Source organism: Neoarius graeffei, chromosome 14 (genome assembly GCF_027579695.1).
Source record: "Neoarius graeffei isolate fNeoGra1 chromosome 14, fNeoGra1.pri, whole genome shotgun sequence".
Lineage (NCBI taxonomy): Eukaryota > Metazoa > Chordata > Actinopteri > Siluriformes > Ariidae > Neoarius > Neoarius graeffei.
Window position 1 is genome coordinate 5,764,315 of NC_083582.1, and position 23,169 is coordinate 5,787,483.

At 40.8% G+C, this 23,169-nt stretch overlaps 1 protein-coding gene across 4 annotated transcripts in view; it reads left to right on the forward strand.

Moving 5' to 3' along the window:
• The first annotated feature begins 372 nt into the window (after positions 1 to 372).
• The window catches only part of afap1 (actin filament associated protein 1), a 90,377-nt gene continuing 67,580 nt past the window's right edge, over positions 373 to 23,169 (forward strand). For all 4 annotated transcript variants that reach the window (XM_060939193.1, XM_060939189.1, XM_060939191.1 and 1 more), the window contains exon 1: positions 373 to 768. In XM_060939193.1, coding sequence (XP_060795176.1) covers positions 735 to 768 — 34 coding nt within the window. In that variant the 5' untranslated portion in view covers positions 373 to 734. The remainder of the gene's footprint in view (positions 769 to 23,169) is intronic.

Here is a 23,169-nt window from a genome sequence, read left to right on the forward strand (position 1 = left end):
CTCTTTAACGATATCACAGTTATGTGTAAATGACAGGTTCTGGTCACTGCGAGCCCCCAGGATCCCAGTTTACACCGAGGTATTTGTTTTTCCAGCCAGCTGAGGCTTTGTTCTCTTTGAGGGCATTTGCTTCAGTGCTTGAGGAGCTTTTTGTCCTCCTCTCTGCACTAAGCTACCACAAGAACATGTGTGAGGTTTGAGGTTATTATGAATAATCACTGCTTTGAAATAAAGTGTGTCACTACACTACAGATGTTGTAAGCAGTCGTGTGCATACACATACACACACAGACACAGAGCACTGGGATGTAAGGAGGTGGAGAACTCAAGAGGATTGAGGGTGGAGAAAAAAGGGAGGAGGGGAGGAAAAAAGAGAGAGAGAGAGGTGTCGCTTTTCATCGAGCGGTGTCTGCACAATAAAGAAGCCACAGAAAGTGTGCTGAATTTCAACTCAGAAAGAAAGAAAGAAAGAAAGAAAGAAAGAAAGAAAGACAGGTTTATTCACAGCTCTTCGGAACTGACAAAGACTCGAGGCACTCGAAGGAAACAAAGAAGGAGATCGTACAGTACAGTTACAGGGCAGGACGTGGTAGAAGGAGGGGAGAGAAGAAAAAAGAAAAGAGGCGGAGAGAAGAGAGAAGAAAGTGGACGAGCAGAATCGTAGCCGGTCTCTCTGGGCTGGACCGGATGAACTCAGGCGCCTGGACGCTCGGTTAGATGTGATCACCTTCACCATGCGGAGTGACCCTGTTTTGTTCGCCTCCAGAGGTGAGTATGTTCTGGGTGTAAAAACTTAACGAAACAGTAACTCTGATGTCCTACAGTGGATTAATGGAGCTAAAAATATGACCGAAGACCACATTTATGATGATTTTGCCTATAGCATAAATATATATACACACACACACACACACACACACATATATATGGAGAGCAGAAGTTCAATCTGAAGCAGCATGTGTTTCTAATTTGGTTAAACGTTCTGAGCAGTGAGTGTTATGTTACCTCAGAGAAACGTAAAGAAGAAGAATGTGGAGAGCAGTTTGAGCTCTGAGCTGGTGCTCTGCACTGGTGCTGCCTTAGTGTCTGATTTTACTAAGATTTTACTTTATTAAGGTTCGACTATGCAGAAAGCCTTTCCGATTTAATTCCAAAACTAATTTCCGTCAATTTGTGTAGCAATTTCAGTCACTATTTTTACAACGCCATCAAATAAAAGATTAAACTAGAACTCAATATCGAAACGTAGACGAAGTTTTTTAGGTTCTTTTTGCACCGATGTCATCTGAGAAGGAAGAACATGAACATCCTTATGTTTTTTCAATAATATCAGAAAAAAAAACAACAATCAGCATATTTACTATTTCCTGCTGCTTTGTCGCAGAGATTTGGACTAATCAGCAGGATGTTGAGGATGATTGGTGGATCAGTTGTTCATGTTATCGAGTCCAGTTTCGAAGTTAGACTATCAAGCAAGTGTTCACATTAATGCTTGCTCTGCCATGGTATCACAATATCAATCATTTGTCACAATGATGCACTCAGTAAGGAATAAACTCAGTAATTCCATGTTGTGCTGTTAGAGGAAAATAATCAGCAACAGGGTGGCGTAATAAAGCAGTTTATTTTCCTATAACAGTGCATCCCAAAGTGTTTTCTTCCTCTTATACTACAGCAATTTGCTAACTAATTTGTAATTTTTTTTATCCATTTCGAGTGACTTTTCATGTTGTGGAACATCTGCGAAACAAGTTACATTACATGTATAATGTACACTTACATTATAGCAGCTATAAACAGCCATTCCTTCACTGTTCTCTCAGCTTGTTATGTTACTGAAAAAATGCAAAGCGTAAACTCCTCCGTCCTGAAAATGTCAGAAAACTTAGTTACAGTTTTACCCAAAGCACTGACGCTGGAGACTCCTTCCAGAAATGTTCCAGAAATGTACACACTTTTTTATCTGTTTATTTCTCGCACCCATGATGTAACATTTCTTGGATGAGTTATTAATTATTACAAAAAAGATAACGTACTAGAAAGAACACATTAATACAAACCCATGATTTGCAGAACCACTATAACTCCTAGACAATCACGTTCAAGATTATAATTTTTATTTAAAATAACGCAAACTTGTGACACATCATGGGCTCAAGTGATTAAGGAAGCAGTCAGTATTGCTTTCGGTCTGTTAGATGTGACCTTAATCCAAGAATTTGCAAGGAATTTGCTCATTTTTTCATTTCTTTCCAGTCTTGTGCCATAAATATTTGCACCTGCTCCTGTCAAAGGTTCTGCCTGCATACCCTTAAAGTGACACGCTTCCCAAAAACAGTTTACGCCCAAGCCTCACTATTATTCCAGTGTTTCACATGTGGAAGCTGTAAAATTGTACCCAAGACCTCCGGCTGTAATCATAAACACTTTCTTGTGTCACCCATTTTGAGTCCTCATGGCTTCTCGGGGAGTTTTTTTTTTTCTCATAGCTTGATCTACATTTCTTGTTCGATAAAATGGCTTAACATGTTACCTGTTACTACTTCCTGTTTACTGACACTCAACAACCCCCCCCCCCCCACACACACACACTGTAGTAATATATAGATTTAGGCACTGCCTAAAAGCGGAGCGCCCAACTGTTTTGGGGTTGTAGAATTTTCTTATATCATAGCCAGTCTCTTTTGTTTTATTTCTTTACTGGCTAGCACCGGCTACTAGGCGGTGTGTATGACTGGTAATTACTAACACTGGCCACTAGGCGGTGTGTATGACTGGTAATTACTAACACTGACCACTAGGCAGTGTGTATGACTGGTAATTACTAACACTGACCACTAGGCGGTGTGTATGACTGGTAATTACTAACCCTGACCACTAGGCGGTGTGTGTGTATGACTGGTAATTACTAACACTGGCCACGAGGCGGTGTGTATGACTGGTAATTACTAACCCTGACCACTAGGCGGTGTGTGTGTATGACTGGTAATCACGAACACTGGCCACTAGGTGGTGTGTATGACTGGTAATTACTAACACTGACCACTAGGCGGTGTGTATGACCGGTAATTACTAACACTGGCCACTAGGCGGTGTGTGTGTGTGTATGACTGGTAATTACTAACACTGGCCACGAGGTGGTGTGTATGACTGGTAATTACTAACACTGACCACTAGGCGGTGTGTATGAGTGGTCGTACACGGACACGGACAAACCACAAAAAATCGACTCGATGGGTTTACCATTTTTCTTAGGTATGGTGAGGCCCGCGCGGGAGCTCCGCTATGATTGACAGCCTGTACATAGCTAACATCCTTCAAAAGCTCTGAAAAACTAAGAAAATTTCAAACTCTTAGAAATAAATTTGGGCGGCACGGTGGTGTAGTGGTTAGCGCTGTCGCCTCACAGCAAGAAGGTCCGGGTTCAAGCCCCGTGGCCGGCGAGGGCCTTTCTGTGCGGAGTTTGCATGTTCTCCCCGTGTCCGCGTGGGTTTCCTCCGGGTGCTCCGGTTTCCCCCACAGTCCAAAGACATGCAGGTTAGGGTAACTGGTGACTCTAAATTGAGCGTAGGTGTGAATGTGAGTGTGAATGGTTGTCTGTGTCTATGTGTCAGCCCTGTGATGACCTGGCGACTTGTCCAGGGTGTACCCCGCCTTTCGCCCGTAGTCAGCTGGGATAGGCTCCAGCTTGCCTGCGACCCTGCAGAACAGGATAAAGCGGCTAGAGATAATGAGATGAGATGTTTCTCAAGTGGTTTTGTTATGGTTGCCATGGCAACGTAAAAGACTTCTCGACTGTCCAAAGCACTCTGGCTAAACTACACTGTTCCTATATGTGGCATTGGTGGATGTGGATGTGTGAGGTTCTGTACGGTTTTGACCTCAGCCTAGTATGTAGCTGCATTTAATGTATTTATTAACATTTATTACAGCTCAAACACTGTGTTAGTTGGCACTTGTTCAGTGTGTGTGGGTGTGATGTGATGCGAGTGTTTTGTGAAAGGGGCTTTACTTTCTGACAGTTTCCCCCCAGTCATGGCCTTTTAAAAGCTTTTACATGCAGACATTTCTCACATTTTATCCCTCATCCACCTTTCTCATTTACTCTGTCAGCAACTTGGCTTAGGTATGCAATCTTTCATCCCACACACACACACACACACACACACTGACAGCTCATCTCTATTACTCTCTTATTAACATAAGACAGGCCTTTATCAGCCGACTGAGTTGGATCTGACTGGGGATTCTGGGTAATGTCTCTCTCCTCTCGGTCATTTCTCTCTGTTTGTTTTCTCTGAAGGTTTTGCTGAAGAGTGTTTCACAGTTTTATACAGCACTTTACATCATTATCCAGCACTACACAGCATTATACAGGACTATATATAGAGGATATTACACAGTTGCTCGAAGATATGAAGTTTATTTTCAAGTGGTGAATGTATATATCACGAGTGAGTGAAGTGAACGAGTGAAAATATTTTCAACACGAGAAGATACGGCGTTTATCTTCACGCCACCGTGTAATGTTCTTTATATTATACGGACACATCCACAAAAAAAATGCACAAGTCAATCAAAAGAATTTTAATTTTGAACCGGTTCGCCATTTTGACAACGCACGTCTACCGGTAGTCAGCGGGAAAACACTGGGAGTGACATCATCAGAGTGAAATATTGGGAATAAAAAACGTGTTCTATTCCCTTCTAGCGGGTTTCATTCATTTGGTTTGATAGCATGCAATATCGCTTATCCTACGTGTATTACGTCACTCTACCCGATGGAGAATGAACGTTGAATATGGTTTACGATATTGCATCGTTGTCAACACAACATGACGTCACACATCGGAGCTGATGCGAATATCCTATGAGAAAATTTTCTGCTATGCATACGCAGAAGCATTTCTTTGTTCGCCGGGAAAGAGAAAGACGCATTGAAAGGCTACCGAAAGTTCATTAGATATTCTTCACGCATATTTGCAAGCAGTGGTGAACCGTTACTATTACAGCTGGAACTTGAGCTCAGCCAAAACTTAGCCAGACACCAAAAAAGCAACAGGGTAAAGGAATTTGTAAGGGATTAGCGGCAGGCTGCCAGGTTGCTCCGTTGTGCATCGTTGTCGATGTTGATTTTAAAGGTAACTCAGTAAATTACACAGGGAAATGAATCCTTAAGTCTGAGTGAAAAATACTGTAGTGAGTGTGCAGCGTGGAAGAAGAGTCTGGAGACACAAATCTTAGTTTCTCGGTCGTTAGCCTGTGCTACTTGCTCTCAATAACACTGGGTTGACCACTTTATTAGCGTTCGCTAACACTATTGATGAACGCTACACCGGCTGGAAGGTGACTTCACTGCTGCACTGAAGGTGCTGTTAAGCTCGCATTGGTTTCGAGAATGCTGACATGCTGATATGAACAGAATGTGTATGTATAATAATAATAATAATAATAATAATAATAATAATAATAATAATCATATTTGCTGGTTTTTTTCATGGTCTATCAGATATATTCCATTCAGCTACCCGTCTTCGACTTGTTCAGTATCATGCTAGCTGAATGGACTCTATCTGATAGACCACTCAACACCAGCCAATATTATTTAAATATGTCACTCAGACCTGCGATGTATTTCATATGAAAAATGCAAGTTTTTCAACATGAGAAGATAAACTTCATATCTTCAAGCCAACATGTGATTTTCTTTTTATTATATCGACACTTTCACAAACAAAAAGTCCCCAAATTTATCAAAACAATTCATCGAGTTCCTCATGAGTGACATAAATGCCCCTTTTCCACCAAAGCAGTTCCAGGGCTGGTTCGGGGCCAGTGCTTAGTCTGGAACCGGGTTTTCTGTTTCCACTGACAAAGAACTGGCTCTGGGGCCAGAAAAACCGGTTCCAGGCTAGCACCAACTCTCTGCTGGGCCAGAGGAAAGAACCGCTTACGTCAGCGGGGGGGGCGGAGTTGTTAAGACCAACAACAATACCAAGACCGTGAAAGATCGCCATTTTTAAGCGACAAGAAGCCGCAGCTGTACAAACGCGAAGTCATTCATTATTATTATTGTTGTTGCTGCTGTTGCTGCTGCTTCTTCCGTGTTGTTTTTGCTTCAATATTCGCGCCAAGGTTTATGCAAACGTAGCAACGTAACTGAAGTATACAGCGACGTAATGACGTATACAACGACGTAACTGATGTATACAGCGATGTAATGACGTGGCTTCCCTTAGCACCATGAGCGATGGAAAAGCAAACTGGTTCTCAGCTGGCTCGCAAGTTGAACGAGTTGTGAACCAGCACCAGCACTGGCCCCGAACCAGCCCTGGAACTGATTTGGTGGAAAAGAGGCAATAGAGATTTATGTCACGGTTTTGGTTCTCCATGTCTCGGATGGAGCTCGGATGAAAAATATGAGTGGTGTATTTCCCAGTAACACACTCAAATCTATACAATATTCACCTATACAGCACTGTCCGTCATTATACAGCACTATACATTATTATACAGACGTATACAGTGATGTACAGCACAGAGATTGTGGCTGAGAGAAACAAAGCCATTTTTCAAGGCACCATGAAGTCTCTCCACCACCCGAGATGAGGGTTTCTCCAACCACGGCCCCCTCATCCTCATTCCCTCTTCCCTCGAGTGCGGTTTACACATTAGTGCTCTGTAGTCCACACACACACACACACACACACACACACACACACACACACACACACACATCTACATATTTTCCCTCTCATTGATGATCAGTGGTGTGTTTGGTGTCTGTACATCTGGAGGTTTACTGTAGTCCATCATTAACGCTGGAATGGAGCATCTGCTGGATATTTATAGCCCAACTCTACACTTTACTGTTACTGTGTCATTTAGCTGTCACACACTCGCTCAGATGTGCATTTTACACATTCCCAAACATCTCTTTATCCACTTCCGCATCAGTGAATATGAGTTCTGCACCCGGAGGAGCATTTACTGATCTGGGCATAGTTTGCTGATTAAACGTTCTGATCAGTGCATTAACACACCCTTCCCGAGATGATGTATGCTAGAGCAGGAAAAAAAAATTAAAATATGATCTTAGATGAAATACTAGAACTTCATAGATAGAAATTCAAGATATTTCAAGGGTTTTCTGAAACGTCTTGTCAAGTTAGCCTTCATGCTAACCTTAGTGGTGAAGATTTAATAATATACAAGTCTCAAAAAAAAAACCCTGTCAGTTTAGTTCATGTTAGCCACCTGGCTAGTTCTAATTATGATTTTTTTTAGTTCTATTTATGAATATTTAAGAGTTTACATTTATGAATATGATGTAAAATCCTGTCAGGTTAGCTCATGTTCGCTAGTAGGCTAGTGAAAACAGTGAAGATGATCACATTTTTATGAATATAGCATCCCGTCTCGTCTCGTTTTCTTCCGCTTTATCCGGGACCGGGTCGCGGAGGCAGCAGTCTAAGCATGGAAGCCCAAACTTCCCTCTCCCCAGACACCTCGGCCAGCTCCTCGGGAAGAACACCGAGGCGTTCCCAGGCCAGCCGAGAGACATAGTCCCTCCAGCGTGTCCTGGGTCTTCCCCGGGGCCTCCTCCCGGGGGGGCATGCCTGGAACACCTCCCCAGGGAGGCGTCCAGGAGGCATCCGAAAGAGATGCCCGAGCCACCTCAGCTGATTCCTCTCGATGTGGAGGAGCAGCGGCTCTACTCCGAGCTCCTCCCGAGTGACTGTGCTTCTCACCCTATCTCTAAGGGAGCGCCCAGCCACCCTGCGAAGGAAACTCATTTCAGCCGCTTGTATCCGCGATCTTGTTCTTTCGGTCATTACCCAAAGCTCATGACCTAGGAGCTATGTTGTCGGGGGCATTATGCCCCTGTCAGAGTTTCCCAAGGCAGACAGGTCCTAGGTGAAAGGCCAGACCAAGAGCAGTTCACCAAAACCCTTATGGAGAAACCATTGAGGACCGTGACATTGCCCGGTATGGCGCAGCCGGGGCCCCACCCTGGAGCCAGGCCTGGGGTTGGGGCTTGTTTGCGAGCGCTTGGTGGCCGGGCCTTTGCCCATGGGGCCCGGCCGGGCTTAGCCCGAAGAGGTGACGTGGGCCCGACCTCCTGTGGGTTCACCACCCACAGAGGTAGCAGTAGGGGACTGGTGCAGTGTGGATTGGGTGGCAGTCGAAGGCAGGGGCCTCGACGACCTGATCCCTGGACACAGCGGCTAGCTGTTGGGAATATAACATCCTTTTCAGTCAATTCTGTCAGGTTAGCTCATGTTAGCTAGCTAGAATTCTGTCAGAAATTTTGTTGGGTTAGCTCATGTTAGCTATTTGGCTAGTGTTAAAAGCAAAGATGATCAAAATTTATGAATATAACTTGAAACTTAGCTAGTTCATGCTAACTAGCTAAAATCCTGTCAGAAACCCTGTCAGGTTAGTTCATGCTAACTAGCTAGCTAAAATCCTGTCAAAAATCCTGTCAGGTTAGTTCATGCTAGATAGCTAAAATTGTGTCAGAAATCCTGTCAGGTTGGTTCATGCTAGCTAGCTAAAATTGTGTCAGAAATCCTGTAAGGTTAGTTCATGCTAGATAGCTAAAATCCTGTTTGAAATCCTGTCAGGTTAATTCATGCTAGCTAGCTAAAATCGTGTCAGAAATCCTGTCAGGTTAGTTCATGCTAGATAGCTAAAATCCTCTCAGAAATCCTGTCAGGTTAGTTCATGCTAGATAGCTAAAATCCTGTCAGAAGTCCTGTCAGGTTTGTTCATGCTAGATAGCTAAAATCCTGTTTGAAATCCTGTCAGGTTAGTTCATGCTAGCTAGCTAAAATCGTGTCAGAAATCCTGTCAGGTTAGTTCATGCTAGATAGCTAAAATCCTGTTTGAAATCCTGTCAGGTTAGTTCATGCTAGATAGCTAAAATCCTGTTTGAAATCCTGTCAGGTTAATTCATGCTAGATAGTTAAAATCCTGTCAGAAATCCTGTCAGGTTAGTTCATGCTAGATAGCTAAAATTGTGTCAGAAATCCTGTCAGGTTAGTTCATGCTAGATAGCTAAAATCCTGTTTGAAATCCTGTCAGGTTAATTCATGCTAACTAGCTAAAATCCTGTCAGAAACCCTGTCAGGTTAGTTCATGCTAACTAGCTAGCTAAAATCCTGTCAAAAATCCTGTCAGGTTAGTTCATGCTAGCTAGCTAAAATTGTGTCAGAAATCCTGTCAGGTTGGTTCATGCTAGCTAGCTAAAATTGTGTCAGAAATCCTGTAAGGTTAGTTCATGCTAGATAGCTAAAATCCTGTTTGAAATCCTGTCAGGTTAATTCATGCTAGATAGCTAAAATTGTGTCAGAAATCCTGTCAGGTTAGTTCAAGCTAGATAGTTAAAATCCTGTTTGAAATCCTGTCAGGTTAATTCATGCTAGATAGCTAAAATCCTGTCAGAAATCCTGTCAGGTTAGTTCATGCTAGATAGCTAAAATCCTGTCAGAAGTCCTGTCAGGTTTGTTCATGCTAGCTAGCTAAAATCCTGTTTGAAATCCTGTCAGGCTAGTTCATGCTAGCTAGCTAAAATCGTGTCAGAAATCCTGTCAGGTTAGTTCATGCTAGATAGCTAAAATCCTGTTTGAAATCCTGTCAGGTTAATTCATGCTAGATAGTTAAAATCCTGTCAGAAATCCTGTCAGGTTAGTTCATGCTAGATAGCTAAAATTGTGTCAGAAATCCTGTCAGGTTAGTTCATGCTAGATAGTTAAAATCCTGTCAGAAATCCTGTCAGGTTAGTTCATGCTAGATAGCTAAAATCCTGTCAGAAGTCCTGTCAGGTTAGTTCATGCTAGCTAGCTAAAATCCTATTTGAAATCCTGTCAGGTTAATTCATGCTAGATAGCTAAAATTTTGTCAGAAATCCTGTCAGGTTAGTTCATGCTAGATAGCTAAAATTCTATTTGAAATCCTGTCAGGTTAATTCATGCTAGATAGCTAAAATCGTGTCAGAAATCCTGTCAGGTTAGTTCATGCTAGCTAGCTAAAATCTTGTTTGAAATCCTGTCAGGTTAATTCATGCTAGCTAGCTAAAATCGTGTCAGAAATCCTGTCAGGTTAGTTCATGCTAGATAGCTAGCTAAAATCCTGTCAGGTTTGTTCATGCTAGCTAGCTAGCTAGCTAAAATCCTGTCAGAAATCCTGTCAGGTTAGTTCATGCTAGATAGTTAAAATTGTGTCAGAAATCCTGTCAGGTTTGTTCATGCTAGATAGCTAAAATCCTGTCATAAATCCTGTCAGGTTAGTTCATGCTAGATAGCTAGCTAAAATCCTGTCAGGTTTGTTCATGCTAGCTAGCTAGCTAAATCCTGTCATAAATCCTGTCAGGTTAGTTCGTACTAGATAGCTAAAATTGTGTCAGAAATCCTGTCAGGTTAGTTCGTGCTAGCTAGCTAAAATCCTGTCAGGTTTGTTCATGCTAGCTAGATAAAATCCTGTCAGAAATCATGTCTGTTTAGTTCATGCTAGATAGCTAACTAAAATCATGTCAGAAACCCTGTCAGGTTAGTTCATGCTAACTAGCTAGCTAAAATCCTGCCAGAAATCCTGTCAGGTTAGTTTATGCTAACTAGCTAAAATCCTGCCAGAAATCCTATTTACCAGTGTTAGCTAGTTGGCTAGTGACAAAAGTGACATTTATCAAAATGTGTGACTATGACTTCAAGGTCCTTTCAGAAATCCTGTCAGACTCGGCTCTTTTTAGCCACATGGCTACTGTTAACAATGAACATTTTGTTTTGTGATTTTAAAATAAAAATTCAGGTTTATTCTCTCTAACTGGCTAGTGTTACCAGTGAATATTATTAGGTTTTATGACTTAAAAATGGCATCAGAAATTCTTTCAGGTTCCCTTATGTTAGCTAGCTGTCTAGTGTTTGTTAAGATTTATTAATATCACTTGAAAATCTTGACAGATTAGCTCATGGTAACTAGCTTTTTAGTGTGAACCGTTAAGGTTATTAACATTTATGAATATGACTTTAAAATCATCCTGTTACAAATCCTGTTGAATTAGCTAGTTGGCTCGTGTTAATTGGGACTTCAAAAGGCTAACACAAATCCTGTCTCATTAGCTAGCTGGTGTAAATAGTAAATATTATTGACTCTTATTAATAATGAAGATTATTTAAAAAAATTATGAATAATTTCAGAAATCCTGCCAGATTAGGTCATGTTAGCTAACCAGTTAGCATTAACAGCAAAGATTAGCCTATTATGTCCTATGATCCTGAAGTATAAATCCTGTCAGGTTAGCTCATGCTAGATAGCTTTGTAGTGACAACAGCAAAGATTTTATCAATATTTATATATAACACTTAAAATTCCTGTCAGAAATCGTGTCAGGTTCGCTCCTGTTAGCCAGCCAGCTAGTGCTAACACTGAAAATTAAGTCATTATTAAGTGAAACTGATGAAAAGCAAAGTTACGTTTTTTTAAAAAATAACAGATACAAAAAAATATTAAGTACTTTAAGGAAGAAAAGGATGAAGAAATGATCTGTGTGAAAATAATACTAATTTTATCATTTAGTTAATTACAGTGAGTAACAATACAGCCATGAAAGCTGCTGATACTGAAAATACTCTGGAAAAAATTGCATCATGATGTTAATATTTCGCAATATCAAGATCAGATTATCATATCTTTCAGCTCCACTGCACATGATGTCACCATTTTTGGTGATGGAGCTAATTTTGACTTCTTTTTTGCAGTGGACATTTTTGTGAGATTAGACACTGACACCAGGAAGACTTCTGTCACACACACACACACACACACACACACACACACACACAAAAAAAAAAAAAAAAAACCCGAAATGCACTTCTGCTGTGTAACTACTTCACCATTTACAGCAACAGTTCAGGGATAAGTGTGGCGCTGTAGCCAAGCCCAGAACTTTCAGGGAACTTGAGCATAAAGAAATTGTGTGTGTGTGTGTGTGTGTGTGTGTGTGTGTGTGTGTGTGTGTGTGTGTGTGTGTGGATTTAGAGATGAGGTGACTGGCTGTATGGTGTCAGTGTACTGGTATGTCCCAGTCTGTCTGTGGTGGCCCGGCAGCAAAGTAGGCCAAATATCCGAAACCACATCGCTGATTCTCAAAGTTGAATCCTGGCTAAATAAATAAATAAATAAATAGAATTCCTGGCTCACGGTGCCGACAACGCCGTCCTATTTTCAGCATCCCGGATTCTCAATTTCGACTCAAACCCACGGCTGGTTTATACGCTGAGTTCACTATGTGTGCAATGTGTAAAAAGCTGCAAATAGACATGATACTACTGAATAAAATCCTGAGCGCAGTGTCTGACATGATGTCTGATGTCAGTCTAGACACTCAGACATCAGACTGGGCTAACTCATGGCCTTTCTTAAGCAACATTAGTCTCAGTAACTCAAGTTCCAAATGACTGTTTGATGATTTCCTTTTTATTTTTAATCCAATCATTCCTGCATGTTCTATAGCTGTCAGTATAAACATAGATACAGAGACTGAATAAAACTGAGTGAATGCGGTTATTAAAGGTGCAATAGTCAGTGTTTTTTATTTCTTGCTAATACAAAATTATTATTATTATTATCTCATCTGGCCAACAGGTGATGAGTTTACGCCATCATCTGTTGTCCGGCGTCGTCCACATTTCACAAAACTCACTTCTTCTCTCTCAATTCTTCACCAATTTTTATTCTTTTTGGCAGGAAGGTGGGTCTGCCTGAGGTGCATATAATTTCTACCCAGATTTGCATAATTGCAATTAATAATGAAGATATGGAGTAATTAATCAATCCCTAACGAGCAGTTTCCACACAAATCGCTTCTTCTCCCTCAATTCTTCACCGATTTTGATTCTTTCTGCCATAAAGGTAGGGGAACCTAGGGTGCATAGAACTTCTACACAGATTTGCTTCATTACAATTAATAATGAAGTTATGGACTAATTAAGCCTTAATGCCTTAAGCAGTTCAACAAAAATTGCTTCTTCTCGGTCTATTCCTCTCTGTTTTGGATTCTTTCTGGTAAATAGGTCGGTATTCCTAGGTTGGATATCGCTTCTATATATAGCTTGTGTATAGTGTATATACAGTAGCTCGCAACATTTATTGCGCAAGGTGGCCCACTTTAGATCGTTCCTTCTGGACTAGACAGGGCTACACCCTCATTGACGGTCTTGTTATTATTGGTGCATTTAATATGTACCAAATATAACTTCTTCTTTCCGTGTGAATATCAGATTTCTTTGGGAGTTTTTTGTTTGTTTATCGTTTTGTTTTGAATAAATGACATCAGATAATCCCGATGTCTGAAACAAAGTTAGCAAATATGCTACCTTGTTTGTACTTTTTGACTGAAATCGAACCTGCGAAATGTGTTGCGAGTGGTACACCACTGCCACATTTTTGTAATTCCTTTTCATCACCACTGTCATCTCTACATCATTTGGTCTCTTCATATATTTTAAACATTCGAAACCAGCGTTAACCCTTAGGCTAAATGTCCACTTTGAAGTTATTGGGGTTTTTTTTTTTCAAATTTACAGCTGCAGTAACCAATCATGTACATTCAGATTCAACTGTGCAATAAAAAAAACAAACAGTACTTGTTTAGAAATACCACGAAAATCAGAAAAATACTTAAAATTAGTTGTAAAATAAGACTCAGAGATATGACAATATACACCCCCCGGACACTTTAATAGGAACATGTTGTTGATTCTAATGCCGCTTTTCCACTACAAACGCGGCTGAGTCGGGCTGAGCCGTGCCGTGCTGAGTCGAGCTGAGTGGGGCTATTGAAGTTGCATTTCGACTACAACCGCGCTGAACCGTGCTGGCTGGAAGTGGGTGGACACATTGGGTGGAGTTAGCGAAAGTGGGTAGACGTCACGTGATGTCGTTAAGCAGCGCAAACAGTGACATCAGTGATCTTTTAAGCGGTAGTCTCACGACCCGAATAGTAAACAATAAACATGGAGGACATGGAGTCGTTAGTGTTGCTGGTCTTGGTTCTGTGGCTTGTTGTCACCGACAACGCCAACAGATACTGGCAAGAGCGTATAGATGAGGCGAGGCGCATAAGGCTTCAGAAATTCTCGTAATTCGTAATTATTCTTCTTCCGGGTTTGCGGTGTTTACAGATCCCAGCGTGCTCGCGGGGCGTGTGTGGGCATGTGAGGACACTCCTCCTCACCAATCAGTGCACAGGGGAGTGTCTGCTCACGCCCCCAGCCTCACTCGGCTCGCTTTGGCTCGCTTCAGCCCCACTCCAAAACCGTGCGAGTTTTAGGGGCTAAGCAGGGCTGAAGCGAGCCGAGTCGTGCTGTTCTTTGGTAGTCGAAACATGAGCCGTGTCGGGCTGAAGTGAGCTGAAGCGAGCTGAAAAAGGGTAGTGGAAAAGGGCCATAAGATCCCTGTTCTTGGCTGCAGGAGTGGAACCCAATGTGTTGTTCTGTTTTTCTGCTGCATGCTGAGATGCTTTTCTGCTCACCACGGTTGTAAAGAGTGATTATGAGAGTTACTATATCCTTCCTGGCAAAAAAGCTCAAACTAATCTGTCCATTTTCCTCTGACCCTCTCTTATCAACAAGACATTTTTTTCCACCCACAGAACTGTCGCTCACTCACTCAGTGTTTTTTTGTTTTTCGCACCATTCTGTGTAAACTCTAGAGACTGTTGTGTGTGAAAACCTCAGGAGGAGATCAGCAGCTTCTGAAATACTCAAACCTCATACTTATCTGGTTCAAACCAACACCCATACCACAGTGAAAGAAAGAAAGTCACACTTCACTATGAGATCACAATTTTTCCCGTTCTGATGTGTGAACATTGTGAACATTAACTGAAGCTCTTGATTTGGATCTGCATGACTTGATGCATCGTGCTGCTGTGAAGGTATCGGCTGATTACACAACTGCATCAAACAGCAGGTGGGTGTAGGGCGGTTCCTAATAAAGTGGCCTGTGAGTGTAATATATATATATATTGTGAATATCGTAATATCTTTATGGTTATTTTTCCCCTTTTCAGTGTTATTTATTTCTTAGGGGTTTTTTTTGTTTGTTTGTTTGTTTATTATCAATAAAAATAGTATTTGTATGGCTGGTACCTTCTTCAGAAATGCTTCTTTGAGAATCGTGATATTTGTATAATATCGCCCCGCCCTTACTGCGACATGCATCAGAGAAAGATAAGGGTTGGAGCAGCTGTTCCTTTTTCAGCGTAAAGATTTATTTTGTCTGATTGGCCACCGTGACGCAGCTTCTGCATAGATTTTCCTGTTGTTGTGGGGTTTTTTTTAAAGTCTTTTATTCCAGCCAGTCACCGTTTGTTTTTATCAGTTCATCTTTGCTCTTTAAATCTCACGGATTTAAATCCAGCGGCCATGTCAGCTCTTTGTGGATAAAGTTTCACACCACTGGCTGAGTAGATGACAGACAGCCTCATTGTGTGTGATCTTATATCCCAGCTATACTTTACTAAAAAAAAAAAAATTGTTTTGTGATTCTTGTGGTTTCATGATTCAGCATTTCCCGCCATCTTTGCATCTCTGAGCGAGAACAGTGACATCATTGCTGAAACAGATCTGTTTATTTACCACTGAAATTCCCCTTTAACACTGTTTTCACGATTCATTTATTTACAGTGTGTCTGATAACAGCTTGTTTGATTTAGTTATTGGTTGAGTTGTAGTTTCTTGTTTCACTGCAGTTAAAAAATGTACCATCATTCATTTAGGAGGTGAGAATGAATAAAACAAAACAGAGTGAAATAAAAATGTAAATCAGGAAACAAATAAACTGTGGTTGGTAGAAGAGAGCAACTGGACTTGCTTGAAGATTCTTGAAGACGTTTCACCGCTCATCCGAAAGGCTTCTTCAGTTCTGAAGAAGCCTTTCGGATGAGAGGTGAAACGTCTTCAAGAATCTTCAAGCAAGTCCAGTTGCTCTCTTTTACCACCCACAGTTTACCATGACCTGGATGACTCAGAATCTTCACAGACATGAAACAAATAAACCAAATAGATAGAAGGACACTCGGTAGAGTCGAGTCCATACCACTGCCAAGACACGTATTATCAACATCAAAATCAAATCACTTGATCCTAGGGTAAAACTAAAACTGTCCACCAAAGTTCATCCAAATCCATTCACTACTTTTTGAGTTATGTTGGGAACAGACAAAAACATCCTGGAGCCAAATACATATCCAGATTTACAGCAAAATTGAATAAATTATTCCTTAGCCCATGGATCACCTTTCCTCAAAATTTCATGAAAATCTGTTACTATTTTTTGAGTTACGGTGGGAACAAACAAACAAACAAACAAACAGAGGTGAAAACATATCCCTCTCCAATCCGCACAAAGCTACAGTTTTGTCTCACGTCCACTCCACAGATACTCGCGAGAGCGCTAGCGAAATCAAAACATGCACAAAGGTTTATTCAAAACACAATAAATGATTAATCATAAAGCAGATGCTTGAAAATTATGTAAACCACATCGCGGTTGAATTCTGGACTCTGATTGGTCAGAAAGTGTTGATTAATTCTTTTTAGTATAAAAACACAGGTGATTATAGGAAATCGTGCGCTCTGATTGGTTGAGAGATTCAGACTATTTCTCAATAATCACCTCGAGCAACTCGGCAAAATGGCGTCCAATTGCTTTGTCACCGTAAGTGAGGAAGAATTACAGATGATGAAAGAATGCTGTTCCTGAATAAAAGCGCTAAAGATGCTCCGAAGTTTGGTCTAAAACTATTTAAAGTGAAGGTGGGGTTGGGATTTATTTTATTGATTTCAAAGCAAAGGGTTTTATGTGATTCAGCGTAGATCAGTGACACCCTTGCGGCGCAGACTTGTATTACATTTACATAAAGATTTTGAAGTTTGAAATAAATGATTTTTTAAATACAATTTAAAAAACATTAATAATCACCTGTGTATTTATACTAAAGCAATTATCCGCCTCAGGCTCAGTGAATATTGATATATCGATGAACAATAACCTCGACCTCGACTTTATCTCCGTTATTATTCACCGATATTCACTTCACCTTCCGTGAATAATTGTTAATTAACAGCAGCTCTGACAGTAGTGCAGCTGCATATCAGAGGATTATATTAATGCTCTCGTAATGACTAATACGTTGATGGAAGGAGTCTCCAGTGTCAGTGCTTCTTTGTAACAGTCAGCAATAACGCTGTAACTTTAAGCTTCCTGACATCTTCAGGACTGAGGAGTTTGTGGGGGTTTTATGTTGAAAATGAGAAGCTGGTGAAAGGGGACAGACTGTTTATCGCTGCTATAATATAAGAACAGAAGAAAATAATGTGTCATTATTTTAATAAAGAAAAAACATTAGAGTTGGATTAACTGATTGTCGTGAAATTATTGTTGTGCGTATAAGAGGAATAAAAGACTTGAGGAGGTCAGGTTTGCGTTGATTATTTTCCTTAGTTTAGTTTAAAGCTAGACGGCCTTTCGATTTCATAAAATCGGTGAAATTTAGTTCCGTCTGAAATGTGGTGATTGTGATATATGTTTATTTCTGTAATATCTCACAAAATATCAGGCCATTCTGTGGCTGGGAAGTTATTTAATTTGTGGGGATTAAAGCAAATAATGTGCATGAAATCGCTCGCTTGGTGCAGTCAAGCAGACAGAGGAAGTCCGTGTGCGCATGCGCAGGTTTACCTTCTTCTTCTTCTTTTGGGTTTTACGGCAGCTGGCATCCACAGTGTTGCATTACTGCCATCTACAGGTTTCCCTTTGAGCGTGCACTGACAGTTCCATCATTCTGTCGCTAAACGAACAGCTGATCACACCGAGGTGCTCGCTGAGCGCCAATATTTATTAGTTTGGTCCTGCGTTTCCTTTCCTCCGTATATAACATAACATCTTTTCTTCTCACTTTCTTTCCGTTACTGTAGTCACTCTTTCACGTTTTATTCGCACACTCACGTCCTCCATTTTTCTCTCCTGTTTCAAATTTGTATCTCACAATGCCTTGCGTGAACGGGGAAAGATCACCACGTCATGTATGATGTAGTATCTTGAATTGGGTCATGGGGAAGCAGGAAAAAATAGTGGAGAATTTAGAGCCACATGGAGATTAATTTATTAATTGTTCTGTTTAAAAATAATAATAAAATTGTAAGTTTGTGATTCGAATTCAGTACCTTTCGGTCACTAAACAAAAATAACTGTGTGTTGGGAAAATTCTTTTTATGACTTGGAAAAATCTGAAAGGCAGTACAGCTTTAACCTCCTAAGGCCCAAGCTGTTTTTTTACATGCATTTTTTATTTCTCTTTGCTATTTGGGCTTATTAGAACCTGATTAGAATAAAAACTAAGCATCATCTTTTGATAAGATGTACTTTTAGAGAAAAAGTATGTCCACATATGTGGATTCTTGTTCCGAATTTCCATAAAGTGCTGTCCACGCATGTGACCGCTAAGCCCTAGGAGGTTAATTTAGTTTATTGGTTTTTGTTAACAGGGACTGTGCATAACCCAACTGTTGCAGCAGAGTTAGCTATGAGCTAATTTTCATCTGTGGTCCCTGGGTAAGCAATGTAAAAGCATGTACAATACAGACAATCCAAAACAACAATTAACCACAACAACTAACAATATTTATGAGTAATTAATGATTTGCCTTTGATTTGCCCAGAGGTTCACATACAGATGTATGCAGATGATGTATCTTTATGTGAACTTCTGGGCAAATCAAAGGCAAATCATTAATATATAAACTAAATAAAATCGGTCCTAAAATAGATTCCTGTGGAACACCAACAGTAAATGTTCCTTTAACCGGACAACACCGAGTGTTTTATTCCTCATAGAGGACGCAGAACCGAGTGATGAAATGCACAAATGATGAAGCGTTTGTGTAATGCTGTGGGCTGTTGTTGCTGCCTGGGTGGTAATAAACCCTGACCCCACACACACACACACACACATATTTTAATAAATCTGCACCACTGGTTTTCAGTCCTGGAGGCAGACAGTGAAACTCCAGTGCAGTCTACCTGTGTTTGGAGACTGGAAACAGAAAACATGTGCTCATCAGAGCCGAGTGTTTAGACTGCATGGACTTAAATCCTCTTCCTGTCAAACTGGCTTTGGATTACATTGGACTGAAAACTCCAGTCTCTCTGCGGTTCTGGCTCCAGCGTGTACATGCTTCTTTTATTGTTCACCTCCGGATATGTCTTCCTCTTGCTTTTGGAAGTGAAACATGCCATCTTTCGTCATTCGATCATGTTGACACAAGACTTCGTCGAGGCGAGAGAGAGAGAGAGAGAGAGAGAGAGAGTGTGTTTGGCGACGGGAGACTGGGAGGTTGAAAGTTGGTGCCTGAGTTGTGTTTTCTTCCTCTGTGTTTTTTTTCACCCCCAAGCACAGTTTGAAGGTGGTCCTCGTTTATGTGTGCCTTTCGTTTCTCTCAGTCGGCTCTTAACGTGTATTTCCTTTCACAAGATGAAAGTGCTTCATAAACTCTGTACAGGGTTTAGGACTCTCATTACAGAGAAATCTACACCATCGCAAGACGTACGTCTGATGCTTCGTTGTTGCGAGTTACTGTTTCACAGCGCGGTTTACACGACGCTTTCTGTCCACAGTCATGTGAATTACACTGGTGTCTGTTTTCCTATTTAGTATTCACATGCTTCATTTTAACCTTCGAAGGCCATGAAGTGTACTTTCTCCATCCTATGCTGTACACTAAATGTTAAAAATTACAAATTATTTGGGTTTCATCCAACAGCAGATAACGGTCATGCAGAAATGGCTGGAAAATATTGTAAAAGTAAAAACGTAATGAGGGAAAGTAAAGTATTGTTACTTTAAAATAATTACTTAAGCAGGAAAACTAATTATTTAAATACTTACTTGAATAAACGCGAGAACGTGTCCGGTGAAAAGGCGACTCGAGTAGCCTTTGGATGAACTGAACAGAATTAAAATGATATAAAATGTAGCAGGAGGAACATCGGTGATTATTCTATCCGCATTCACTGGATATGAGCAGTCGCGCACTCTGATTGGTTACTCTACTACACTGATATCAACTCATATACTGTGAGTAGAGAAAAACAAAATGGCGGTGCGTGTTACTGAACTAACCAAGGATTAATAAAAGTACTTGATGGTAAGAACATACCTTTTTTTTCAAGAATTATTATTATCTCATTTTTTCACAAATTGCTCCTGTCATTTCGCCGGTTTGTTTACATTCTAAGCGGAAATTATTTTCTCGGATGTTTTGTATGAAGTTTTTATTTATCAAATTTGCAAAAAATAAAAATGCCCTGTTTCTCAAAATCCAGTGAATGTGGATCAAATAAAACAGTTATTCCACTCAATCTCGTCGTACGTGGCTTACAGACAACTCGGTGCTACGCGTCTCATCGCCTATCAGCTCATGTACGACTCGATTTCATGGAATAACTGTTAAATATAACAGATTAAAAGGACATTTTTCACCTCATAAACATACTCAAGTCAGAGTATAAACTATCCTCTTTAGAATGACCTTATAATTAAACGTACAGTCAATTAAAAAAGTCACTTAAATAAATTTGTTGGACTAAATGTAGCGTGTTATTAGCCGCCTCTGTGGTCATGTGACCCAAAACATGTGATACCACAAGTGCATCAATAGATGTATCACGGAATTGTATCTAATCTAATACCAAAAAGAAAAGTTGTATAAAATAATGTTTGTTGCAGTGGCGGCTGCTGGTTTTTAAAACAGGGGAAGCCCATTTTACGTATTCATCGTAAAACCTGTAGGCCGGATATCAAAGCATAGAAAGGTGTGCCCCATTAGCATAGTGAACTAGACAACCCTACCTAGTGGCAGAAAGTATTTTTGCTTGTACATTTCATGTTATAGTCTGGCTTGCCAGGCTAGTGCCTCATATCCTTAATCAAAAATATCAAACATCCAAAAATCACTGGCTATTCAACGAAGAGCCTTGAACATCATACCCTGATATGCAACACAGAGTCTTTAACACAACACCCAGCTGTGCAACACATCCTTGAACATCTTCTGCAACACAGTCTGGAAATTCATAACCAGGTAGGCTATGCAACACACAGAACCTTGAATATTATACCCAGGTATAACCTATAACACAGAGCCCACCATTCTCTTAACATTACTGAACAATATACACACTTCACATTCATGAACATTATATGATGCACACTATTTATACACAAATTCTGCCCTCCGCTCCTTTTCCAGAAAATGGTCTGTGACCCTGTCACACCAGCTGGTTGTGCTTTCCAGAGACTTCACCAATTTCTGTTAGCAGCTAGCACTGCAGATCCCAATGAGGCTCAAGCTAGCCTACAACCAGATTGAACTACAAATGAAATAAACGAGTGAATTCGCGAATGATCAAACTGATAGAATGGATGAAAGTTAACGGAGCACAACGAGTAATATTTACATTTATTTACAGAGTAATGTACAGAGACATCAATGAGAAGAAACGTTTATATGAAAAGAAATTCGGACAGCACTTTGGCACACGACTACACTTTCTCGACATCCGCTAGGGACTGACTGATCATACTTCCGTGTTCCTCGCCGACGCCGAAGTACAGAGCCCGCCCTCCTCACTACCTCCAATAATCCTTTATCAGCCCGGCTTCTTGTCCCTCCCACTGTCTCGTTTACCCCCAGAGATACCCGGCTTCCCTGGAAGTGACGATTTTGTCGATTTTAACCAATAACAACTAGCCGAAATTGGCTGTTCAGAGCCCTCTCGTAGACTGCAACGGATACCCGGCTGCCAGCGCATAGAGCCCATTGAAATAAGAAAGGTTACAGCCAGTGTTGCCAGATTGGGCTGTTTTAAGTGCATTTTAGCGGGTTTTGAACATATTTTGGCTGGAAAACGTCAGCAGTATCTGGCAACGCTGGTTACAGCCTGGCAGCAAAGGTGATTCTCGTAGCGAACTGCAAGTTCGTCAGACATCACTCAAATAAGTTACAGGATAGTTATGAACGTAAATACAATCTTGGGCATATATTATGTTATGCAAGTTATTGTTTTAATGAGAATTCAACGTCGTAGATGCCGCAGTTTGGGGAGAGAATTTTAGGGGAAGCTCGGCTTCCCTTGTTGTCTCTGAGAAATCGCCCCTGGTTTGTTGTATAAAAATGTTTGTAAGTGTAAAACCACAACCTACCAGAAATCTTTTGTTGTTTGAACGACAAGAATCTGGAACATTCTTTCTGATGGACAATTGTAGCTTTTTTAAATCTGCCATGTTGAATTATTATTTTTCTGTTTTTAAATAATTATGATTGCAACAACCCTCACACTTTTAAATCTATAGGTTTGAAATGTAATTCAGTCTGTCCTCTTGCACGTCCTGTCTTATGTTGTCGATAGACTATTTTATTTATAATATAGCTTTTTTTTTTAATACTTTGGGCCCACAGCAATTGTCTAACACTGTTGTGGTTACCCTGCTATACACATCAAATTTTTTTTTTACTTATTATTTTTTTCCCCGGGGCGGCACGGTGGTGTAGTGGTTAGCGCTGTCGCCTCACAGCAAGAAGGTTCTGGGTTCGAGCCCCGTGGCCGGCGAGGGCCTTTCTGTGTGGAGTTTGCATGTTCTCCCCGTGTCCGCGTGGGTTTCCTCCGGGTGCTCCGGTTTCCCCCACAGTCCAAAGACATGCAGGTTAGGTTAACTGGTGACTCTAAATTGAGCGTAGGTGTGAATGTGAGTGTGAATGGTTGTCTGTGTCTATGTGTCAGCCCTGTGATGACCTGGCGACTTGTCCAGGGTGTACCCCGCCTTTCGCCCATAGTCAGCTGGGATAGGATCCAGCTCGCCTGCGACCCTGTAGAAGGATAAAGCGGCTACAGATAATGAGATGAGATGAGATTTTTTCCCCCTTTCTCTAACTTGTAAATATATGCTGATTTAAAAAAAATAATATAATTAAATTTAATTATGATTAATTGTGAAGTGTAAATACCCGTGAATATCAGTGTAAACACAGTGTGTTTTTTATTAGGACAAATCCAACATCCAGTTATATCGAGTGAGGAACAGGAAGTAGGGTTAAAAAGAGGAAT